Source organism: Bombina bombina, chromosome 5 (genome assembly GCF_027579735.1).
Source record: "Bombina bombina isolate aBomBom1 chromosome 5, aBomBom1.pri, whole genome shotgun sequence".
Classification (NCBI taxonomy): Eukaryota; Metazoa; Chordata; class Amphibia; order Anura; family Bombinatoridae; genus Bombina; species Bombina bombina.
Window position 1 is genome coordinate 474368032 of NC_069503.1, and position 21553 is coordinate 474389584.

General features: G+C 36.8%; 1 protein-coding gene across 1 annotated transcript in view; it reads right to left on the bottom strand.

Moving 5' to 3' along the window:
• LOC128661514 (sodium-dependent neutral amino acid transporter B(0)AT3-like) overlaps nucleotides 1-21170 on the bottom strand; it is a 125778-nt gene extending 104608 nt beyond the window's left edge. The window contains exon 1 of the mRNA XM_053715764.1: nucleotides 21008-21170. Within this exon, the coding sequence (XP_053571739.1) occupies nucleotides 21008-21170 (163 nt within the window). The remainder of the gene's footprint in view (nucleotides 1-21007) is intronic.
• Nucleotides 21171-21553: the final 383 nt, after the last annotated feature.

Genomic DNA, 21553 nt, shown 5'->3' on the forward strand with positions numbered 1-21553 from the left:
AACCCCAAAATAAAAAAAAACCCTAATCTATAATAAACTACCAATAGCACTTAAAAGGACTTTTTTAGGGCATTGCCCTAATGTTAACAGCTCTTTTGCCAATAAATTAAACCAAATACCCCCTAACATTACAACCCCCCACCCCAAAATAAAAAAAACTTAACTAAAAAAAAATCGAATCTACTCATTGCCCCAAAAAGGGCATTTTTATGGGCATTGCTCTTAAAAGCACATCCATCTTCTTTTCAGCGGCAAAACATCTTCATCCAATCGGTGAAACATTTTCATCCATCGCGGGTCCGCTATCTTCTATCTTCATGGTGGAGGCAGAGCGGTCAGTGGATGCTCGGAGGCAGAACAAAGGCATAGGTCCATCGGTCCGACGTAGAGGTCCTCTTTATGCGATCGTCTGCCGCATACTGAAGATTGAATGCAAGGTACCCCTTTTATATTGGGGTACCCTTGCATTCCTATTGGCTGAAAAATTCAAATCTGCCAATAGGATAAGAGCTGCTTAAATCCTATTGACTATTCAGATCAGTGTGCAGTGGAAAATCGCATGAAGAGGATCTCCACGTCAAATCGATGGACCTCCGACTCTGCTCCGTCTCGGCGCATCCACTGACCTTTCCATGTCCCCAATAAAGATAGAAGATTCCGGACCCGCGATGGATGAAGATGGAGCCGCCTGGATGAAGATGTTTCACTGCTGGAAAGAAGATGGATTGATGGACTTCATCAATCGTGACTACAGATTTTGAGGTTAGTGTTAGTTTTTTTTTCATTTTTGGGGTGTTTTTTTTTTAGATTAGGGCTTTTTTTATTTTTAATGGGCTGAAAAAGAGTTGAATGCCCTTTTAAGGGCAATGCCCGTACAAATGCCCTTTTCAGGGCAATGGGTAAATTAGATTTTTTTTAGTTAGGCTTTTTTTTTATTTTGGGGGTTAGGGGGTGGGGGGATTGTAATGTTAGGGGGTATTTGGTTTAATTTATTGGCAAAAGAGCTGTTGACTTTAAGGCAATGCCCTACAAAAGGCCCTTGTAAGGGCTATTGGTAGTTTATTATAGATTAGGTATTTTTTAATTTTGGGGTGTTTTGTTTTTTTCCAAATGGGGGTATTAGAATAGGAATCATTTTTATTATTTTGGATAATTTGGTTTGTTATTTTTTGTAATGGTAGTGGTTTTTTTTATTTTTTGTAATTGTAGTTTTTATTTTTTTGTAATGTTAGGTTTTATTATTTTTAGTAATGTTAGGTTTTTTATTTTTTGTATTATTTTTTTGCACAGAACAAAACCCTGAAATAACTCAGCTATGCAGCCCTAAAAGAGAACAATCCCAAAAGTACTCTAAATATAAAAATGAAAAACAGAAAGAATGGGCGCGCTTCTAACAAGCTACTGAGATGAAGTTGCGATAACACCAGGTATACAATTCTACACAAATAGGATGAAAGAAAATATTGCACATGTAATAAAACATATGATTTATTAAAAACAATACAAAAATAAATAAAAAAAAAACACTGATGGTTAAAAGAGAACAAATTCTAAATGGCCATATATCTATAAGGAGAGATCCAAATGTTGGATCTTATATTGATCGGACCTTTCAAACAAGTAGTCCAAAGTTGGTGGGACAGTTTTCTGTAAATAAAACAATCTTCATGTATAAATCTTCATAAAAATAGCGACAAATGATATGTCTTACGTCTTGAATCTTAGTTGGTGTGGGTATGAAAGGATTAGTGGATCGCTCAGATTCAGTGTGAATGCACTAATATTTAAAGAAGCTCCTCAAGAACAAAAACTCACCCAGAACCTCTAGATGCTGGTTTCTTCGCTTCCTATCAGCTACAATATTGTCACGTCTGGACCCTCCGGTTTACTCTTACGGCTTGGTGTCTCTCTCGGATCATGCCATTGTTAATTCCGGGTCACGTGGTATATATCCGGCCAATCAGGAAGCTGGATTACCGGGAATTGCCAGTGGGAACTTTAAACTTGAATTTGAGCGACTTAAACAGACTTTCTAAATATCCTAGTGTCTGTGCCAGTCAGCGAGCCAAAGTGCACAAACGCAGTCTTCTATATATATCACACTGAAGTTTCCAGATTAGCATTAAAACTTCACACAAGTCACCATCTTAGATTTCCCGGAAATTAATGAAGGGACCCCGGCTTCTCCCTGTTCACATGACTCAGGCCGTTCCTCTCCCACACATTGTCAGTTGTTTTTTTTTAGTTTAAGCTTAGGTTTTGTTTTTATTTCACAGTTTGTATTTATTTTAACTAGGTAGTTAGTAATTGTAACATTAATTTTGGTGTATTTTAATTATGTTAACGTTAGGGGGTATTAGGTTTAGGGATTAATAGTTTAATTTAGGTAGTTGCGATGTAAGGGGACGGCAGTTTAAGGATTAATAGCTTTATTTAGTGTTGGCGATGTGGGGTTGAGTGGCAGCTTAGGGGTTAATAGTTTAATTAGGGTAGTTGCGATGTGGGGGCGGTGGTTTAGGGGTTAATAGCTTTATTAAGTGTTGGCAATATTGGGGGACAGTGGTTTAGAGGTTAATAGCTTTATTTAGTGTTGGCGATGTGGGGGGATGCCGGTTTAGAGGTTAATAGCTTTATTTAGTGTTGGCAATGTGGGGGGACGGCGGTTTAGGGGTTAATAGGTTTATTAAGTGTTGGCGATGTTGGGGGACGGCGGTTTAGAGGTTAATAGCTTTATTTAGTGTTGGCATGTGAGGGGGGGCGGTGTTTTAGAGGTTAATAGGTTTAGTTAGTGTTGGCGTGGTGTGTGGGGGGACATCGATGTGGGGGGACATCGATTTTGATCATTTTGTTTCTGCATATTCCTTATGTTTAGTTAAATCGTTTTTCGTTTTAATTTCGGATCCATTCTTTATTCATATTTATTATTCTAAACTTTAGAATAAAATAATGAATATGAATTAAGAATGGATCCGAAATAAGGAATGGATTAGAAATAACCAATGGATCCGGAAAACGATTTAACTTAACATAACTAATATGCCGAAACAAAATTAATTATTTATCTTAATTTAACTAATTTGTCGAAACAAAATTATTTATTTAAAGTGAATGTAAAGTTGAGCTTATTAGGTCAAGTCATACGATAGAAGTTATAAAAAGAATGAGACTTTCATTCATGAAATGTTTAGTATATACTCATCTTCAGAGATATTTAACTTGCAACGCTTTAAGGATAAGAGCCAATCCTCCGGTCGCCATATCTAGCAATTGATTGCTTCTCCTTTAACAGAGGATACCAACGGCTAGATTTAGAGTTTTGTCGGTAAGGACCCGCGTAGCTAACGCTGGCTTTTTTCTGGCCGCTCCTTTAAAATAACTCTGGTATTGAGAGTCCATATAATGTCAGCGTTAGGCTCCAAAAAAGGAGCGTAGAGCATATTTAACGCAGCTTCAACTCTCGATACCAAAGTTGCTTACGGACGCGGCCAGCCTCAAAAACGTGCTCGTGTACGATTCCCCCATAGGAAACAATGGGGCTGTTTGAGCTGAAAAAAAACCTAACACCTGCAAAAAAGCCGCGTTCAGCTCATAACGCAGCCCCATTGTTTGCTATGGGGAAACACTTCCTACGTCTGCACCTAACACCCTAACATGTACCCCGAGTCTAAACACCCCTAGCCTTACACTTATTAACCCCTAATCTGCCGCCCCCGCTATCGCTGACCCCTGCATATTATTTTTAACCCCTAATCTGCCGCTCCGTATACCGCCGCTACTTACATTATCCTTATGTACCCCTAATCTGCTGCCCCGAACACCGCCGACCCCTATATTATATTTATTAACCCCTAATCTGCCCCCCACAATGTCGCCTCCACCTGCCTACACTTATTAACCCCTAATCTGCTGAGCGGACCGCACCGCTATCATAATAAAGTTATTAACCCCTAATCCGCCTCACTAACATCGCCGACACCTAACTTCAATTAATAACCCCTAATCTGCCGACCGGAGCTCACCGCTATTCTAATAAATGTATTAACCCCTAAAGCTAAGTCTAACCCTAACACTAACACCCCCCTAACTTAAATATAATTTAAATCTAACGAAATTAATTAACTCTTATTAAATAAATTATTCCTATTTAAAGCTAAATACTTACCTGAAAAATAAATCCTAATATAGCTACAATATAAATTATAATTATATTATAGCTATTTTAGGATTAATATTTATTTTACAGGTAACTTTGTATTTATTTTAACCAGGTACAATAGCTATTAAATAGTTAAGAACTATTTAATAGCTAAAATAGTTAAAATAATTACAAAATTACCTGTAAAATAAATCCTAACCTAAGTTACAATTAAACCTAACACTATACTATCATTAAATGAATTAAATAAAATACCTACAATTACCTACAATTAAACCTAACACTACACTATCAATACATTAATTAAATACAATACCTACAAATAACTACAATGAAATAAACTAACTAAAGTACAAAAAATAAAAAAGAACTGTTACAAAAAATAAAAAAATATTTACAAACATAAGAAAAATATTACAACAATTTTAAACTAATTACACCTACTCTAAGCCCCCTAATAAAATAACAAAGACCCCCAAAATAAAAAATGCCCTACCCTATTCTAAATTACTAAAGTTCAAAGCTCTTTTACCTTACCAGCCCTGAACAGGGCCCTTTGCGGGGCATGCCCCAAGAAGTTCAGCTCTTTTGCCTGTAAAAAAAAACATACAATACCCCCCCCAACATTACAACCCACCACCCACATACCCCTAATCTAACCCAAACCCCCCTTAAATAAACCTAACACTAAGCCCCTGAAGATAATCCTACCTTTTCTTCACCTAACCGGGTATCACCGATCGGTCCTGGCTCCAAAATCTTCATCCAACCCAAGCGGGGGCTGGCGATCCATCATCCGGTGGCTGAAGAGGTCCAGAAGAGGCTCCAAAGTCTTCATCCTATCCGGGAAGAAGAGTAGATCCGGACCGGCAACCATCACCTTCCAAGCGGCATCTTCTATCTTCATCTGATGAGGACCGGCTCCATCCTGAAGACCTCCACCGCTGAACAGCCAATAGAATGCGAGCTCAATCTGATTGGCTGATTGGATCAGCCAATCGGATTGAACTTGATTCTGATCAGAATATTCCTACCTTAATTCCGATTGGCTGATAGAATCCTATCAGCCAATCGGAATTCGAGGGACGCCATCTTGGATGACGTCCTTTAAAGGAACCGTCATTCTTCAGTTGGACGTCGCCGGATGAAGATGGGTCCGCGGTGGAGGTCTTCAGGATGGAGCCGGTCCTCATCGGATGAAGATAGGAATATTCTGATCAGAATCAAGATCAATCCGATTGGCTGATCCAATCAGCCAATCAGATTGAGCTTGCATTCTATTGGCTGATCGGAACAGCCAATAGAATGCGAGATCAATCTGATTGGCTGATTGGATCAGCCAATCGGATTGAACTTGATTCTGATTGGCTGATTCCATCAGCCAATCAGAATATTCCTACCTTAATTCCGATTGGCTGATAGAATCCTATCAGCCAATCGGAATTCGAGGGACGCCATCTTGGATGACGTCGCTTAAAGGAACCGTCATTCTTCAGTTGGACGTCGCCGGATGAAGATGGGTCCGCGGTGGAGGTCTTCAGGATGGAGCCGGTCTTCATCGGATGAAGATAGAAGATGCCGCTTGGAAGATGATGGTTGCCGGTCCGGATCTACTCTTCTTCCCGGATAGGATGAAGACTTTGGAGCCTCTTCTGGACCTCTTCAGCCACTGGATGATGGATTGCCAGCCCCCGCTTGGGTTGGATGAAGATCTTGGAGCCAGGACCGATCGGTGATACCCGGTGAGGTGAAGACAAGGTAGGATGATCTTCAGGGGCTTAGTGTTAGGTTTATTTAAGGGGGGTTTGGGTTAGATTAGGGGTATGTGGGTGGTGGGTTGTAATGTTGGGGGGGTTATTGTATGTTTTTTTTTACAGGCAAAAGAGCTGAACTTCTTGGGGCATGCCCCGCAAAGGGCCCTGTTCAGGGCTGGTAAGGTAAAAGAGCTTTGAACTTTAGTAATTTAGAATAGGGTAGGGCATTTTTTTATTTTGGGGGTCTTTGTTATTTTATTAGGGGGCTTAGAGTAGGTGTAATTAGTTTAAAATTGTTGTAATATTTTTCTTATGTTTGTAAATATTTTTTTATTTTTTGTAACTTAGTTCTTTTTTATGTTTTGTACTTTAGTTAGTTTATTTCATTGTAGTTATTTGTAGGTATTGTATTTAATTAATGTATTGATAGTGTAGTGTTAGGTTTAATTGTAGGTAATTGTAGGTATTTTATTTAATTCATTTAATGATAGTATACAGGGAGTGCAGAATTATTAGGCAAGTTGTATTTTTGAGGATTAATTTTATTATTGAACAACAACCATGTTCTCAATGAACCCCAAAAACTCATTAATATCAAAGCTGAATAGTTTTGGAAGTAGTTTTTAGTTTGTTTTTAGTTATAGCTATTTTAGGGGGATATCTGTGTGTGCAGGTGACTATTACTGTGCATAATTATTAGGCAACTTAACAAAAACAAATATATACCCATTTCAATTATTTATTTTTACCAGTGAAACCAATATAACATCTCAACATTCACAAATATACATTTCTGACATTCAAAAACAAAACAAAAACAAATCAGTGACCAATATAGCCACCTTTCTTTGCAAGGACACTCAAAAGCCTGCCATCCATGGATTCTGTCAGTGTTTTGATCTGTTCACCATCAACATTGTGTGCAGCAGCAACCACAGCCTCCCAGACACTGTTTAGAGAGGTGTACTGTTTTCCCTCCTTGTAAATCTCACATTTGATGATGGACCACAGATTCTCAATGGGGTTCAGATCAGGTGAACAAGGAGGCCATGTCATTAGATTTTCTTCTTTTATACCCTTTATTGCCAGCCACGCTGTGGAGTACTTGGACGCGTGTGATGGAGCATTGTCCTGCATGAAAATCATGTTTTTCTTGAAGGATGCAGACTTCTTCCTGTACCACTGCTTGAAGAAGGTGTCTTCCAGAAACTGGCAGTAGGACTGGGAGTTGAGCTTGACTCCATCCTCAACCCAAAAAGGCCCCACAAGCTCATCTTTGATGATTCCAGCCCAAACCAGTACTCCACCTCCACCTTGCTGGCGTCTGAGTCGGACTGGAGCTCTCTGCCCTTTACCAATCCAGCCATGGGCCCATCCATCTGGCCCATCAAGACTCACTCTCATTTCATCAGTCCATAAAACCTTAGAAAAATCAGTCTTGAGATATTTCTTGGCCCAGTCTTGACATTTCAGCTTGTGTGTCTTGTTCAGTGGTGGTCGTCTTTCAGCCTTTCTTACCTTGGCCATGTCTCTGAGTATTGCACACCTTGTGCTTTTGGGCACTCCAGTGAGGTTGCAGCTCTAAAATATGGCCAAACTGGTGGCAAGTGGCATCTTGGCAGCTGCACGCTTGACTTTTCTCAGTTCATGGGTTTTTCCACACGCTTCTTGCGACCCTGTTGACTATTTTGAATGAAACGCTTGATTGTTCGATGATCGCGCTTCAGAAGCTTTGCAATTTTAAGAGTGCTGCATCCCTTTGCAAGATATCTCACTATTATTGACTTTTCTGAGCCTGTCAAGTCCTTCTTTTGACCCATTTTGCCAAAGGAAAGGAAGTTGCCTAATAATTATGCACACCTGATATAGGGTGTTGATGTCATTAGACCACACCCCTTCTCATTACAGAGATTCACATCACCTAATATGCTTAATTGGTAGTAGGCTTTCGAGCCTATACAGCTTGGAGTAAGACAACATGCATAAAGAGGATGATGTGGTCAAAATACTCATTTGCCTAATAATTCTGCACTCCCTGTAGTGTTAGGTTTAATTGTAACTTAGTTTAGGATTTATTTTACAGGTAATTTTGTAATTATTTTAACTATTTTAGCTATTAAATAGTTCTTAACTATTTAATAGCTATTGTACCTGGTTAAAATAAATACAAAGTTACCTGTAAAATAAATATTAATCCTAAAATAGCTATAATATAATTATAATTTATATTGTAGCTATATTAGGATTTATTTTACAGGTAAGTATTTAGCTTTAAATAGGAATCATTTATTTAATAAGAGTTAATTAATTTCGTTAGATTTAAATTATATTTAAGTTAGGGGGGTGTTAGTGTTAGGGTTAGACTTAGCTTTAGGGGTTAATACATTTATTAGAATAGCGGTGAGCTCCGGTCGGCAGATTAGGGGTTAATAATTGAAGTTAGGTGTCGGCGATGTTAGGGAGGGCAGATTAGGGGTTAATACTATTTATTATAGGGTTAGTAAGGCGGATTAGGGGTTAATAACTTTATTATAGTAACGGTGCGGTCCGCTCGGCAGATTAGGGGTTAATAAGTGTAGGCAGGTGGAGGCGACGTTGAGGGGGGCAGATTAGGGGTTAATAAATATAATATAGGGGTCGGCGGTGTTAGGGGCAGCAGATTAGGGGTACATAAGGATAACTTAAGTAGCGGCGCTTTGCGGTCGGCAGATTAGGGGTTAATTATTGTAGGTAGCTGGCTGCGACGTTGTGGGGGGCAGGTTAGGGGTTAATAAATATAATATAGGGGTCGGCGGTGTTAGGGGCAGCAGATTAAGGGTACATAAGGATAACGTAGGTGGCGGTCGGCAGATTAGGGGTTAAAAAAATTTAATCGAGTGGCGGCGATGTGGGGGGGCCTCGGTTTAGGGGTACATAGGTAGTTTATGGGTGCTAGTGTACTTTAGAGTACAGTAGTTAAGAGCTTTATGAACCGGCGTTATCCCAGAAAGCTCTTAACTACTGACTTTTTTCTGCGGCTGGAGTTTTGTCGTTAGAATTCTAACGCTCACTTCAGACACAACTCTAAATACCGGAGTTAGAAAAATCCCATTGAAAAGATAGGATACGCAATTGACGTAAGGGGATCTGCGTTATGGAAAAGTTGCGGCTGAAAAGTGAGCGTTAGACCCTTTTTTGACTGACTCCAAATACCGGAGGTAGCCTAAAACCAGCGTTAGGAGCCTCTAACGCTGGTTTTCATGGCTACCGCCAAACTCCAAATCTAGGCCCAAGAGAATTAAACAAATTTGATCATAAAAGTAAATTGAAAAGTTATTTAAAATTCTATGCTCTATCTAAACCAATGAAGAAAAAAATGGGGTTTTATGTCCCTTTAAATTAGATTGCGCTCAAACGAACGCATTTACTTTCAACTTGTAATATGTGTCCAAATGAATGAGCCCCCAATATTCTAATATCACTTGAGTGCAAACTTTATTGTGCCACTTGTAATCTAGACCTTTATCCTTTGTTTAACGTTAACTCCTTTCCATTAGAGAGCATATCTAAGTAGGCTTAGGAGTGCAAAAGTGTTATAAGCACTATATGGCAGCTGTGTTTACAGCAATGTTTGTAACAATGTTGTTCATTTTTAGTGCTCAAAATATGTGCATGTTCTAAGACTGCCTAGGTATTCTCTCATGGAAAGTGAATACATTTTGACAAAGGTAAGTGTGACTATAGAAGTATTTTTTTTTTTAATTTGCAAGCTCTATCTGAATCAAGTATTTTCATTTTCACTCCCTTTAACTTATCAATGTACAGAATATAGTTTATGTTCTTTGGAAGCTCACAAATGGTCAGTCCAGCAACAGCTGTTGAAGTTTATGATTGCTGTGACTAGATAAGCCATCGTTTCTGCTTAAAGGTAGGATTCCTCAGAACAGGTGAATACAGGCTCTGAGGAAGCATGTAAGATAAACCAGTGACTGCTTAAAGTTCCAGTGCTTTTTATTCACAGAAACTGACAGGCGTGTCAATCTTGCATGAAGAAGATGTAAGAGAATGCAGAATGAATGTGAAATTGAAATTCAAAATAAGCGAAGAAAAAAAATAAATCTTTACCATCTATTATTCTTTCCAGACAGTAAGTACCTATTTTCAGTTATATATATATATATCAATCAAATGCACTTTGTGATTTTTTTACTCAGGTTTGTTCTCTTCAAATTGGATTTAAAATTTTGAGAAAATGTAATATGTTTTAGAATATTGGAGTTTTATAGTTTTTTTTTTTACTTTTTATTTATTTATTTATTTTTATCCTCTAAAAGTATTTGGCCAATAGACCTTATGTATCATGTATCAGCAGCCAATCCCCTTGTTTTTTGTTATGTTTATGCACCATTCTTACCGCTAGTTTTAAATTTAGTGCCAAGATCATAATTGTTAAAACACATTTAAACACTTTTTTTTTATACTTTATGTTTTTATGTATCTTGTTAATATGGTAAGTGTTTATCCTGTTACACTGGGCCACAGCTATTTTTAAAACACATAATCCAAGTAAAAAATGAAGCGCTATTGATAGCATAGGGTGAAGTATCCATATACTAAGGCTAGCACACAATGTTGTATTACAAGTCAATAGTAAAACAATTTTATCAGAAAATAACCAATCGTTTTTTTAGTGTTCTCTATGCTTTCAATGAATTGTGTGGACTACACTAACATCGCTCTTATTACAAGTTGTGTTATGTAAAGCGCAAGCCCAACCCATAATAGTGCTGAAAAATATAGAGCGCCTGAAGACCAGAAGTAAATTGTAGGGGTAGAGTAAAATTATAACAAAACACATGTATTTCACACATATACATACATATTAAATGTAATATATATGTTTTTATTAATAAAAATGTTTAAACAGTGACTTAAAGGGATATGGCATATGAAAAGGTGTTGGACTGGGAGGGGTGTATGGATTTGTAGGTGTATATGTATATATGTGTATGTGTGTGTACATATGTATGAGTATGTATGTATGTATATATATATATATATATATATATATATATATATATATATATAAATACACCTTTGAGACCTTCCCAGGCCAACACCTTGTCATATATCATATCACTTTAAATTCTTATTAAAACACTTTATATATTTCATGTGAAATCCAGAAGTTGAATTTTCATAACCCACTCCATAGAAGTCTTTTGGATGAGGGATATAGCATGGCCACACTATTTGAGCTCCAGATGTTAGTGTGCCCTAGGCTTTCACTCAAGCACTAACATTTTACTTTCCACTTGTAATATGGAAGTAAAATTGGATTGCACTCTAGCGATATTAGCATGGGTAGCCATCTTTCCTCAAAAAGAAAAATACTCAATGACTTGCAAGTGATAGGTGGAAATGGTAAGTGGGGGGTCTTAAACAGACCTCAGATTAAAGAGCCCCTGGCAGCTATACGCCCACAACAGAACTAGATAGTTATATGACCCATTATCCTGAAGCTGTTTTACTTAATTGCCTATAACCGAACTCAGATTAGAACCATGGATTTATGCCCCTTTCAGTTCTATGCCCATACTTGACCTCATTCCAGACACATGGCCAGCTAAATGCCCATAACAGATCTCAGACCAGGCCAATGGTTCTGATGCCCTTTTTATCTAAATGTCCATAACTGATCTCAGACCAGGCCAATGGTCCTGATGCCCTTTTTATCTAAATGCTCATAACTGATCTCAGACCAGGCCAATGGTCCTGATACCCTTTTTATCTAAATGCCCATAACAGATCACAGACCAGGCCAATGGTCCTGATACCCTTTTTATCTAAATGCCCATAACAGATCTCAGACCAGGCCAATGGTCCTGATACCCTTTTTATCTAAATGCCCATAACAGATCTCAGACCAGGCCAATGGTTCTGATGCCCTTTTTATCTAAATGTCCATAACTGATCTCAGACCAGGCCAATGGTCCTGATGCCCTTTTTATCTAAATGCCCATAACAGATCTCAGACCAGGCCAATGGTTCTGATGCCCTTTTTATCTAAATGTCCATAACTGATCTCAGACCAGGCCAATGGTCCTGATGCCCTTTTTATCTAAATGTCCATAACTGATCTCAGACCAGGCCAATGGTCCTGATACCCTTTTTATCTAAATGCCCATAACAGATCACAGACCAGGCCAATGGTCCTGATGCCCTTTTTATCTAAATGCTCATAACTGATCTCAGACCAGGCCAATGGTTTGGAAGCCCTTTTTATCTAAATGCCCATAACTGATCTCAGACCAGGCCAATGGTTTGGAAGCTTATTTTAGTTACATACCCATAACTGACCTCAAACCAAGTAAATGGTCCTGAAGCCTGATTTAGTTGAAGGCACAGTGTATTGTAAAATAATTTTGACTTTAATTTGTTTCCAATCACTTGATATACCAGCTTCAGAGTATACAATGTATGAGAAATGTGTCCTTTCGGTTTCTTTTTGTATCTGAAATAGCTGTCTTTTTTCTTTGAAAACACAACCAATCAAAATTTGATTGATTTTGCAGGCAAATCAGATATCATGTACACACATACTTTATATTATCTCTGTATACCAAAGCCCAGTACTCGAAATAGAAAATTATTATTTTTTTTGCTTATCTCTTCTGCCTCCAACTGTGGGTGTCATTTCTTCTGCTGGCTTTGCTTACACAGGATTTCTTTAACCTATACCTAAAGGGGCATGAAACCCAAAAAATTTCTTTCATGATTCAGATACAATTTTAAAAAAGTTTCCAATTTACTTCTGTTATCTAATTTGCTTTGTTATCTTGTTATTCTTTGTTGAAGAAATATCTAGATAGAAAGCGAGCACATGTCTGGAGAAGTACATGACAGGAAATAGTGCTGCCATCTAATGCTCTTGCTAATTTTATTTATTTATAAAATATTTTACCAGGAAGGATACATTGAGATTTCTCTCGTTTTCAAGTATGTCCTGGGACCACAAAGTGTCACATTGTTACAAAACTGCTGCCATATAGTGCAGTAGACACTTACCTTCCTGGTAATAGAAGTACATTGAAAAGTTGTTTAAAATTGAATGCACTATCTGAATCATGAAAGAACAAGTTTGGGTTTTATGTCCCTTTAAGTAAAGAAACGTTTCAGGGATATCACAGGAAAAATTATCTATTTCAAATGCCAAAATAAAGTAAAAGTAGCTATTTGTAAACAATGTAATACTCTCCAGCAGATAAAATGGATCATTGGAAAGAAATTAAAGTGGAGAAAAAATTAGGGTAAACTGTCCCTGTAAATGCACTTCGGACCAGACCTGTGACCCTGAAGCCCTTTCAGCCATGTGCTCACATCAGACCTCAAATCAGTCCCAGTTAGTTGTGTCCCAAATATTTTACTTGCACCTGAAATACTTTACTGTCCAATTAAAGACTTAAAGGGACACTGAACCCATTTTTTTTCTTTTGTGATTCAGATAGAGCATGCAATTTTAAGCAACTTTTTTAATTTACTCCTATTATCAAATGTTTTTCATTCTCTTGGTATTTTTATTTGAAAAGCAAGAATGTAAGTTTAGATGCTGGCCCATTTTTGATGAACAACCTGGGTTGTTCTTGCTGATTGGTGGATAAATTCATCCACCAATAAACAAGTGCTGTCCAGGGTTCTGGACTTTCTTTTTCAAATAAAGATAGCAAAAGAGCAAAGAAAAATGATAATAGGAGTAAATTAGAAAGTTGCTTAAAATTGCATGCTCTATCTGAATCATAAAAGAAAAAAAATTGGGTTCAGTATCCCTTTAACATCAAGTAACCCTATGGCCCCTATTTAAGAAAGTCTGGCAGACCTTGCTGAATACGGCGAGCAATACGCTCACCGTATTCAGCATTTGACCAGCAGCTCACAAGAGCTGCTGGAGCAACGCTGTCCCCTGCAGACTCACGGCCAATAAGCCGCCAGCAGGGGGTGTCAATCAACCCGATCGTACTTGTTTGGGTTGATTTTCGGCGATGTCTGTCCGCCTGCTCAGAGCAGGTGGACAGGTTATGGAGCAGCGGTCTTTGTGACCGCTGCTTCATAACTGTTGTTTCTGGCGAGCCTGCAGGCTTCGGAGCTTGATAGATAAGCCCCTATGTGTGGAAGCAAGCAATTCTCTCAGGTTTTCTAATGGATTGGAATATATGTCTATGAGTGGCAGCACTATGCAGTTCTGCTTTCTGTATATCAGACCACAGGCTAAATACCTGCTCTCTACATGTGGATTACATGTTTTATACTCAACAAGGAGTCTAAGGGGAGGATCAGCAGCAGCTAAGCATTGAACTTTATCATTTATTAGATGTCATTTGTACCTTGTAATGTGTGTTCCTGCCTATAAAGAGTCATTTTACTTTTAAATTATTTAGAACTATAGTAACAGAATATAGATTATGAAATGAGCACATAATTACAAATAAAATGATATGGTAATGTTTACATTTTTCTTTTTACATAAACTTCTAGCTTATGAGCATTTAATAATTGATAAGTGTAAATATATATACTTTAGAGAGAGAGAGGCTTGAATGCTTTATATAATGTGATTAGGGTGGGATAGGTTTAAATTAGATGTAGATCTAAACAGAATGTTTGTGGGTGGGGGATGTATAAAGAACAGAAAGTGAGCCACAGATGATTAGGACGTAAAGCATTTTATTATACTCTTGCTTGCTTATACTTATGTGTTTAAACCCTGCTGCAGTCAGCTCTGGAGAAGCAATGATGTCCCTAAACTCAACATGGCTGATAATAGGTGGCTATGCACAAAAGCTGGTCATGTTCAGTGCTGGTGGACAGGGTTGCCAACCCCGTCAATAATATATTTTACTAGCAAGACCAGTATTGTTACTATTTAGATCAATGTAGATAATTAACAATAAGTATAGAAATAAAGATCATGTTATGGGGAAAGTTTTTTTTTTCCTATGCTACAATCTACTTTTACACAAATGACCAATTAAAATCAGTCCTAACAGTTTTAGGGTCTAAGTTGTATTGTCTATTTATGCTAATTAGCATGGATTTTTTCCTCACAAGGAAGGTAACACCCCTAGCTCTGGAACAGTAATGCGTTGCTGCACTAGAACGAAACTTAAAGGTACATAAAACCCGCATTTTTTTTTCATGAATCAGATAAAGCGTGTGATTTTAAACAACTTTCCAAATCACTTCTATTATCTAATATGGTTTGTTCTCTTTGTATCCTTTGCTGTAAAGGATACCCAGGTATGCTCAGGAGCTGCTGATTGGTGGCTGCACTTATATGCCTCATGTTATTGGCTAATCCAAAGCTATAACTAGCTCCCAGTAAAGCATTGCTGCTGCTTCTTCAACAAATGATACCAAGAGAACAAAGTACATTTGATAATAGTAAATTGGAAAATGTTATTTTCTTTCTAAATAATATGTTTGTGTTTCACATCCCTTTAACTGTGTCTATCCCCCTTTGTGGGGGTTAAACATACAGCTATTGGCCAGAAGAAAATGATCTAAGTGCTTTTATTATTATCATTTTTTTGTTTTGCACCTTTACGGAGAGATGAAAAGAGAAATTATTCATAAAGATGAGCAGCAATATTGGCAGATTCAATTGTAAATGTTCTTTAAAAAGAAATAAAAATGTACTGAATTTTTTTTAAAGGTAATTATAGTTGTTGAGTGATAGATTTGATAAGTAAATTAAATAATACACACAATCCACTAAGTAGTCTCTTCAGCCTCAATAGTATCTTTGGCTTTACCGGCTATTATGTTATTCTACAAATCTGATTCACTAAATAATGGAGAAATTAGTGAGCTTTAGTAAATCAGCTGGATGTAACAAAAACTGGTGAGGATGAAACCTCTTAGTGAATATCATTTTTTTTATCTTGATCAATAATCAACTTATATTATTACCTTTGGTTCTGCTTTGTTGTGGGGGTGCAGTATTTATCTTCTAATATCACTGCAGTATACCATGAATATAGCAATGTATCTAGAATAGCATCAACAGGGGCAATGCTGAGGTGATGCTTTCTGGGTGCCCCCTAATGTATAAAAAGCCCTACATTTGTGGAACAGTCAGATCTTTACTTGCCTAGGCTTCTACTAAATAAACTCCCTGGCTGCAATGCATTTCCTAGACACCAAATCATGAGCCCTAAAAGGATCTGCTCTTCACAGAGCCTGTGAATTCCAAATGATTAATATACACAAAAGGGGGTAGACAATACATACAATACACTTAAATGTCAGATTTCTTATTAGCCTATATAAAAAGGATTTCACAAATTTCACTTTGCACGATTTGTACGATCGGGTTGATTGACACCCCCTGCTAGCGTTCGCGAATCTGCAGTGGGCATCATTGCACAAGCAGTTCACCAGAACTGCTTGTGCAATGATACATGCAGACAGCGTATGCTGTCGGCATTCAGCGATTTCTGAGCGGATCATGTCGGACAGAAATTTGATTAATCGGCCCCCATATCTCTAATTAGGGATTTAAGAAGAGGGGAGAGGAAAAAAAATTGAAGTTCTTACATCATATATCAACTAGCTGAACAATTAAAGAATTAGAGTATAACAATGTACTGACCAAATGATAAAAGAGAAATTGAAGGTCTTATCATACAATATTTCTATAAGTTATTGACAGGAGATTGTCAATTCTACCTGATAAATAAATCAGCAATGAGTGGCTTTTTTTCTGTGCTTCATCTGTAAAGGTCATATGGAGTTTAAATGCAATAAAACTAATTCTAGGACAGAATCGGATCAAGGTTCAATGTGATAAGCAGAGAACAGTAATAATCATAATGCAATGTGTCCGGATAAGAGAATGCCTTGTGACAATGAATTAACTGACTACTTTATTGGAAGACTCACAATCTAGCGCTTAGCCAAATTGTTGGCAAATATAAATAAAGCAGCATAATTGTGTAATATAACTCTGGATGCATTGTGCCGTAACTGTGCCAGCTAATTATATTGATCATGGTTTCCTTTTATAGTAGGCTCAATTATATGAGGAACACGCAAGCAGGTATGACTGAGAAGTGATGACACACATACACATTAATATAGGTCTAGATTGTATTTTTGTAAACGTTACTAACTGGTAGCTGGGAAACTAGCGATATATGACTGGTGCTTTCATTGGCCTTTATAATTCTTAAATGAATCACATAAATGTACTCATTCTTCAAAAGGCTGAATAGTTGCAAAGTAGAGATATTTGCACCGTTCAGTACAAAGATATATAATACTGCAAAGATGTGAACGTGATAAAAATACATTTCTTCTCTAGCGCATAATCTCTATTCTTTTTCTATATAATAGCTATTTAGATTCAAAAGCCGTTTAATTGTAATTACATTATTTCATATCATATCTAGAACATATTACAGCAACAGTATCCAGAGACAACAATGTCAAGCATGAGTCTGCCTAAGAGTCAGAAATCCTTAATTAAATGGACAGCAAGGTTAAAATCAAACTTTTATGGTCTAGGTAGAGCTTGTGTTTATAAACAATGTTCCTATATATTTCTATTATCAAACTTGCTTTGTTCTCTTGGTATCCTTTGTTTAAAGCCTAAGACTAGGTGGGTTCATAGTGTCTTTAGCACTCTATAGCAACAGTGTTTCCAATAAAGTCTGTAGCAAATGTTATACAAATTATATGTATATATATATTTGTACATCTGTGTTTATTGTATTTATGTGTGTATATATTTATTTACAGACATATATACACAACTAAACACATAAATACATATGTATAGATAAATAATTACCTCTAAATATATAGCACCTGCGTGGGAGTAATAAATAACACTAGCCCATAGAGTTCAAAAGACACGTACATGCTCCTGAGTTCCTATGAACCCACCAAGGTTTATTCATTATCAAAGGATACTAAGAGAAGAAATTTGATAAAATGTCCATTCATCGCTAAATTCTATTATATGTGGAGATGGATTTATGAGTTTCACTCTTGCAGAGGATATTATGAGATACAACAGTGCAGGAACCTTATACCATAAGCAAGTTAATCCCTAGTTAAAAGTGTGTCCTAGCGATGCAGCACCCAAAATAGACTCAAATTGCAAGTTGTTTTTGGGAGATAACAATTTTGGGCTTTAGGGGTATTAACAGCAGAAGCCAGTGGTGTATTTAGGTTTTGTGCTGCTCTAAACACATACACACACAGTCACAGACACATACACACACAGTCACAGACACATACACACACACAGTCACAGACACATACACACACACAGTCACAGACACATACACACACACACAGTCATAGACACATACACACACAGTCACAGATACATACACACACACAGTCACAGACACATACACACACACAGTCACAGACACATACACACACAGTCATAGACACATACACACACACAGACACATACACACACACAGTCACAGACACATACACACACACAGTCATAGACACACACACACACACACAGTCACAGACACATACACACACATTTTTAGTTTTATATTTTTGAGCTAACTTGTAGAGGGTCTTTTCAGAGGTCTGCTGACATTTCCACTTTTACCTACACCGTTACCCTTTACGTATTTTTCCTGTGTTCTGGGCTGGTGCCCACCGAGACCATATTTGTAACACTGCCAATCTTCCACCGTGATAGAACTGGTACTAGTTTCTATGAGAACAAACACACATTGTTGTAATATTATAGTTCACATGCTGGTTTCTGTCCTATAGACTATAAATTCTCAAACAGGCTATATATACAATATACATTGTTATGGGCATTTTGAATATGTTAAAACATATTCTATTGTAACATACATGTGTTAGGAAATATATTATGGCTATCATTATCAAATAGTTTTTCTCATGTTCCCCCTAAAAAATTGCTTTTATAGTATATGCATTTGCTGGGGTTATAGATCACCATGCAGCTGCTAAGATACATCAAGGTTTATAGCAATATCTGGTTATTATGAGAATATTTCTATTATTGATGGCATTCATGTTTTCTAAACTAGGTGTATAATTATGATGGCCCTCACTAGTTTAGTATCCTCATATATGTATACTTCTGTAAATATGTTCATTAACAGCTTATTTAGTGTTGAATAATTAATTACTGCTATTCCCCTACATATATATAACTCTGACACAACTTTGATATATCCTAGTTATAAATGAAAGGTTTCGTATTTATTTGTAAGGGTTTCTTATTCATTGTATAGGGCTATAACTAGCAGGTCCGTCTTCAAGAATACTAAAATATTGCACTTTGTAAATCTGTATTTTGTATTTGGCAAGCAATCCAATTGATGTTCTAGAGCCATAGTTTGAATATTTCATGTTAAATGCTGCATTTAAATGTAATATGTTATTTACAAGTAAGAGGTTAATATGTAAGGGAGGGGTTGTATCCTCCCATTAACATTGACCAATCACTGTGTTAAGCAATCCCTTTAAATATGTTCACTTCTTAAGTGATTGCAGGTTTATGATTACGGCACTGCCGAAACTAGTCAACCACCTGCATTCCTTTTACCTGTTTGCTGTGATGTGATGTTTTAAACAGAAGAATAAAGATTTGTTTTTTACGCATACAAGGAACCGACTGCTGCCTCATCTTTTGGATACTACATACACACACAGACACATACACACACACAGTCACAGACACATACACACACACAGTCATAGACACATACACACACACAGTCATAGACACATACAGACACATACACACACACAGTCACAGACACACAAAGTTTTTCACATACTCACACACTTGCACACACACGTCTATCTTATGCTGCAATATATGTATAAAACAAACAAATTTAGATTTCTTGAAACAATTCTTCCCGAAACACAATACTTAGTCCTGAAAACCAACAGAACTAAAGGCAATAGCTAGCTGAATAAAAAAAAGAACGTATAATACTTCTAAAATAACTGTAAGCTTCTTACAAATAAAGCCACAGAAAAAGTGCTGCCCCCTCCCAATCTGCCGCACTAGGCAAGTGCCTTGTTTGCCTAGGCCAAAATATGCCCCTGACAGAAGCATGTTATGATTGTGATCATTGGAAAACACTGACAATACTGGAAAAAGTTCTACTAAAAACAAGAGTCAGATTCTGATCAGCCCCTATATACAGTAGTTTAACCAGCACATAGATAAAGTCCCACTTGGTAGCTATAAGCAGTGCAGCTCCAAAGCTTAACAGTGAGTAAATCAAGTTCAACATTTAGCTGCTAATTACTAACATAAGATTATGTAATTTATTTCATCAAATTGGATTTTTGCAAAGAGCCATCTCAGTGTGACACATAATTCCAGGGCACAAACTCTTGTTTAATCTGAATTTAAGAACTTTGAATATAGTTGTATATACAGGAACCAAATATATAGATATGTCAATTTATCTTAAAGGGATACTGAACACAATTTTTTTCTTTCGTGATTCAGATAGAGCATGCAATTTTAAGCAACTTTCTAATTTACTCCTATTATCAAATTTTCTTCGTTCTATTGCTATCTTTATTTGAAAAAGAAAGTCCAGAACCCTGGACAGCACTTGTTTATTGGTGGATTAATTTATCCACCAATCAACAAGAACAACCCAGGTTGTTCATAAAAAATGGTCCGGCTTCTAAACTTACATTCTTGCTTTTCAAATAAAAATACCAAGAGAAGGAAGAACATTTGATAATAGGAGTAAATTATAAAGTTGCTTAACATTACATGCTCTATCTGAATCACAAAAGACAAAATGTAGGTTCAGTGTCCCTTTAAGCAACTGCTGAATGATGTTTAGCCATTCAAAGGGCATCAATATTGGCTTCAATTGGCGCAAGTTATGAGACACAACAAACTGAATGAAAACTAATAATTTGAAATTAATTCTACACTTAAATGTATAATTCCATTATAGATAGAAGCGAACACAAATCTGTTTTTCAAAAATATAATTTGTTGACTGAGAATCAATAAAAAATAGTATTTGTGCGCTATTAGGTAAACTACGGAATATCTGATTATCCTTACCTCCTCCGTAGGTTTGGCACAGATAAGGAAATCGCCACACATTTCCTAACCCTACTGCAAATCCAATACAAGTTAGAAGATACTGTATTTTATTGTCCCACTTTGGCCGCTCATCGCATTTTGAGTCTTGTGAAACAATATTTAATGGTAGCTCACTAGTCATTGTTCGAAAGTTTTAGTTTATTCTAAAGGTTTCTTTGCCGTCAGGTTTAATTATAAGTCGAAAGACAGTGCTTATATATCCTTGTAAAAATAAGGCTGGAATAAAGAACAAGCGCATCCGTGTTGCTTTGCATAAAATAACAAGTAGTTAAACAAACATCAGGAAATAATTCTCTAACCAGTCATTTTGATGTTTGTTTTTTTAAATACAGAAGTACCTTGAGAGTTAATCTGTAACACTTATGAAAACATCTTTAGCATTTGCTCATTTGAATAAATCATTATTTCATTGCCGGATTAGAAATTATAGCAAAATTAGCAAACAAGTGTTAAATGGTTTTAAAAAAAATAATAATATTATTACACTGTATATTATTACCAAAC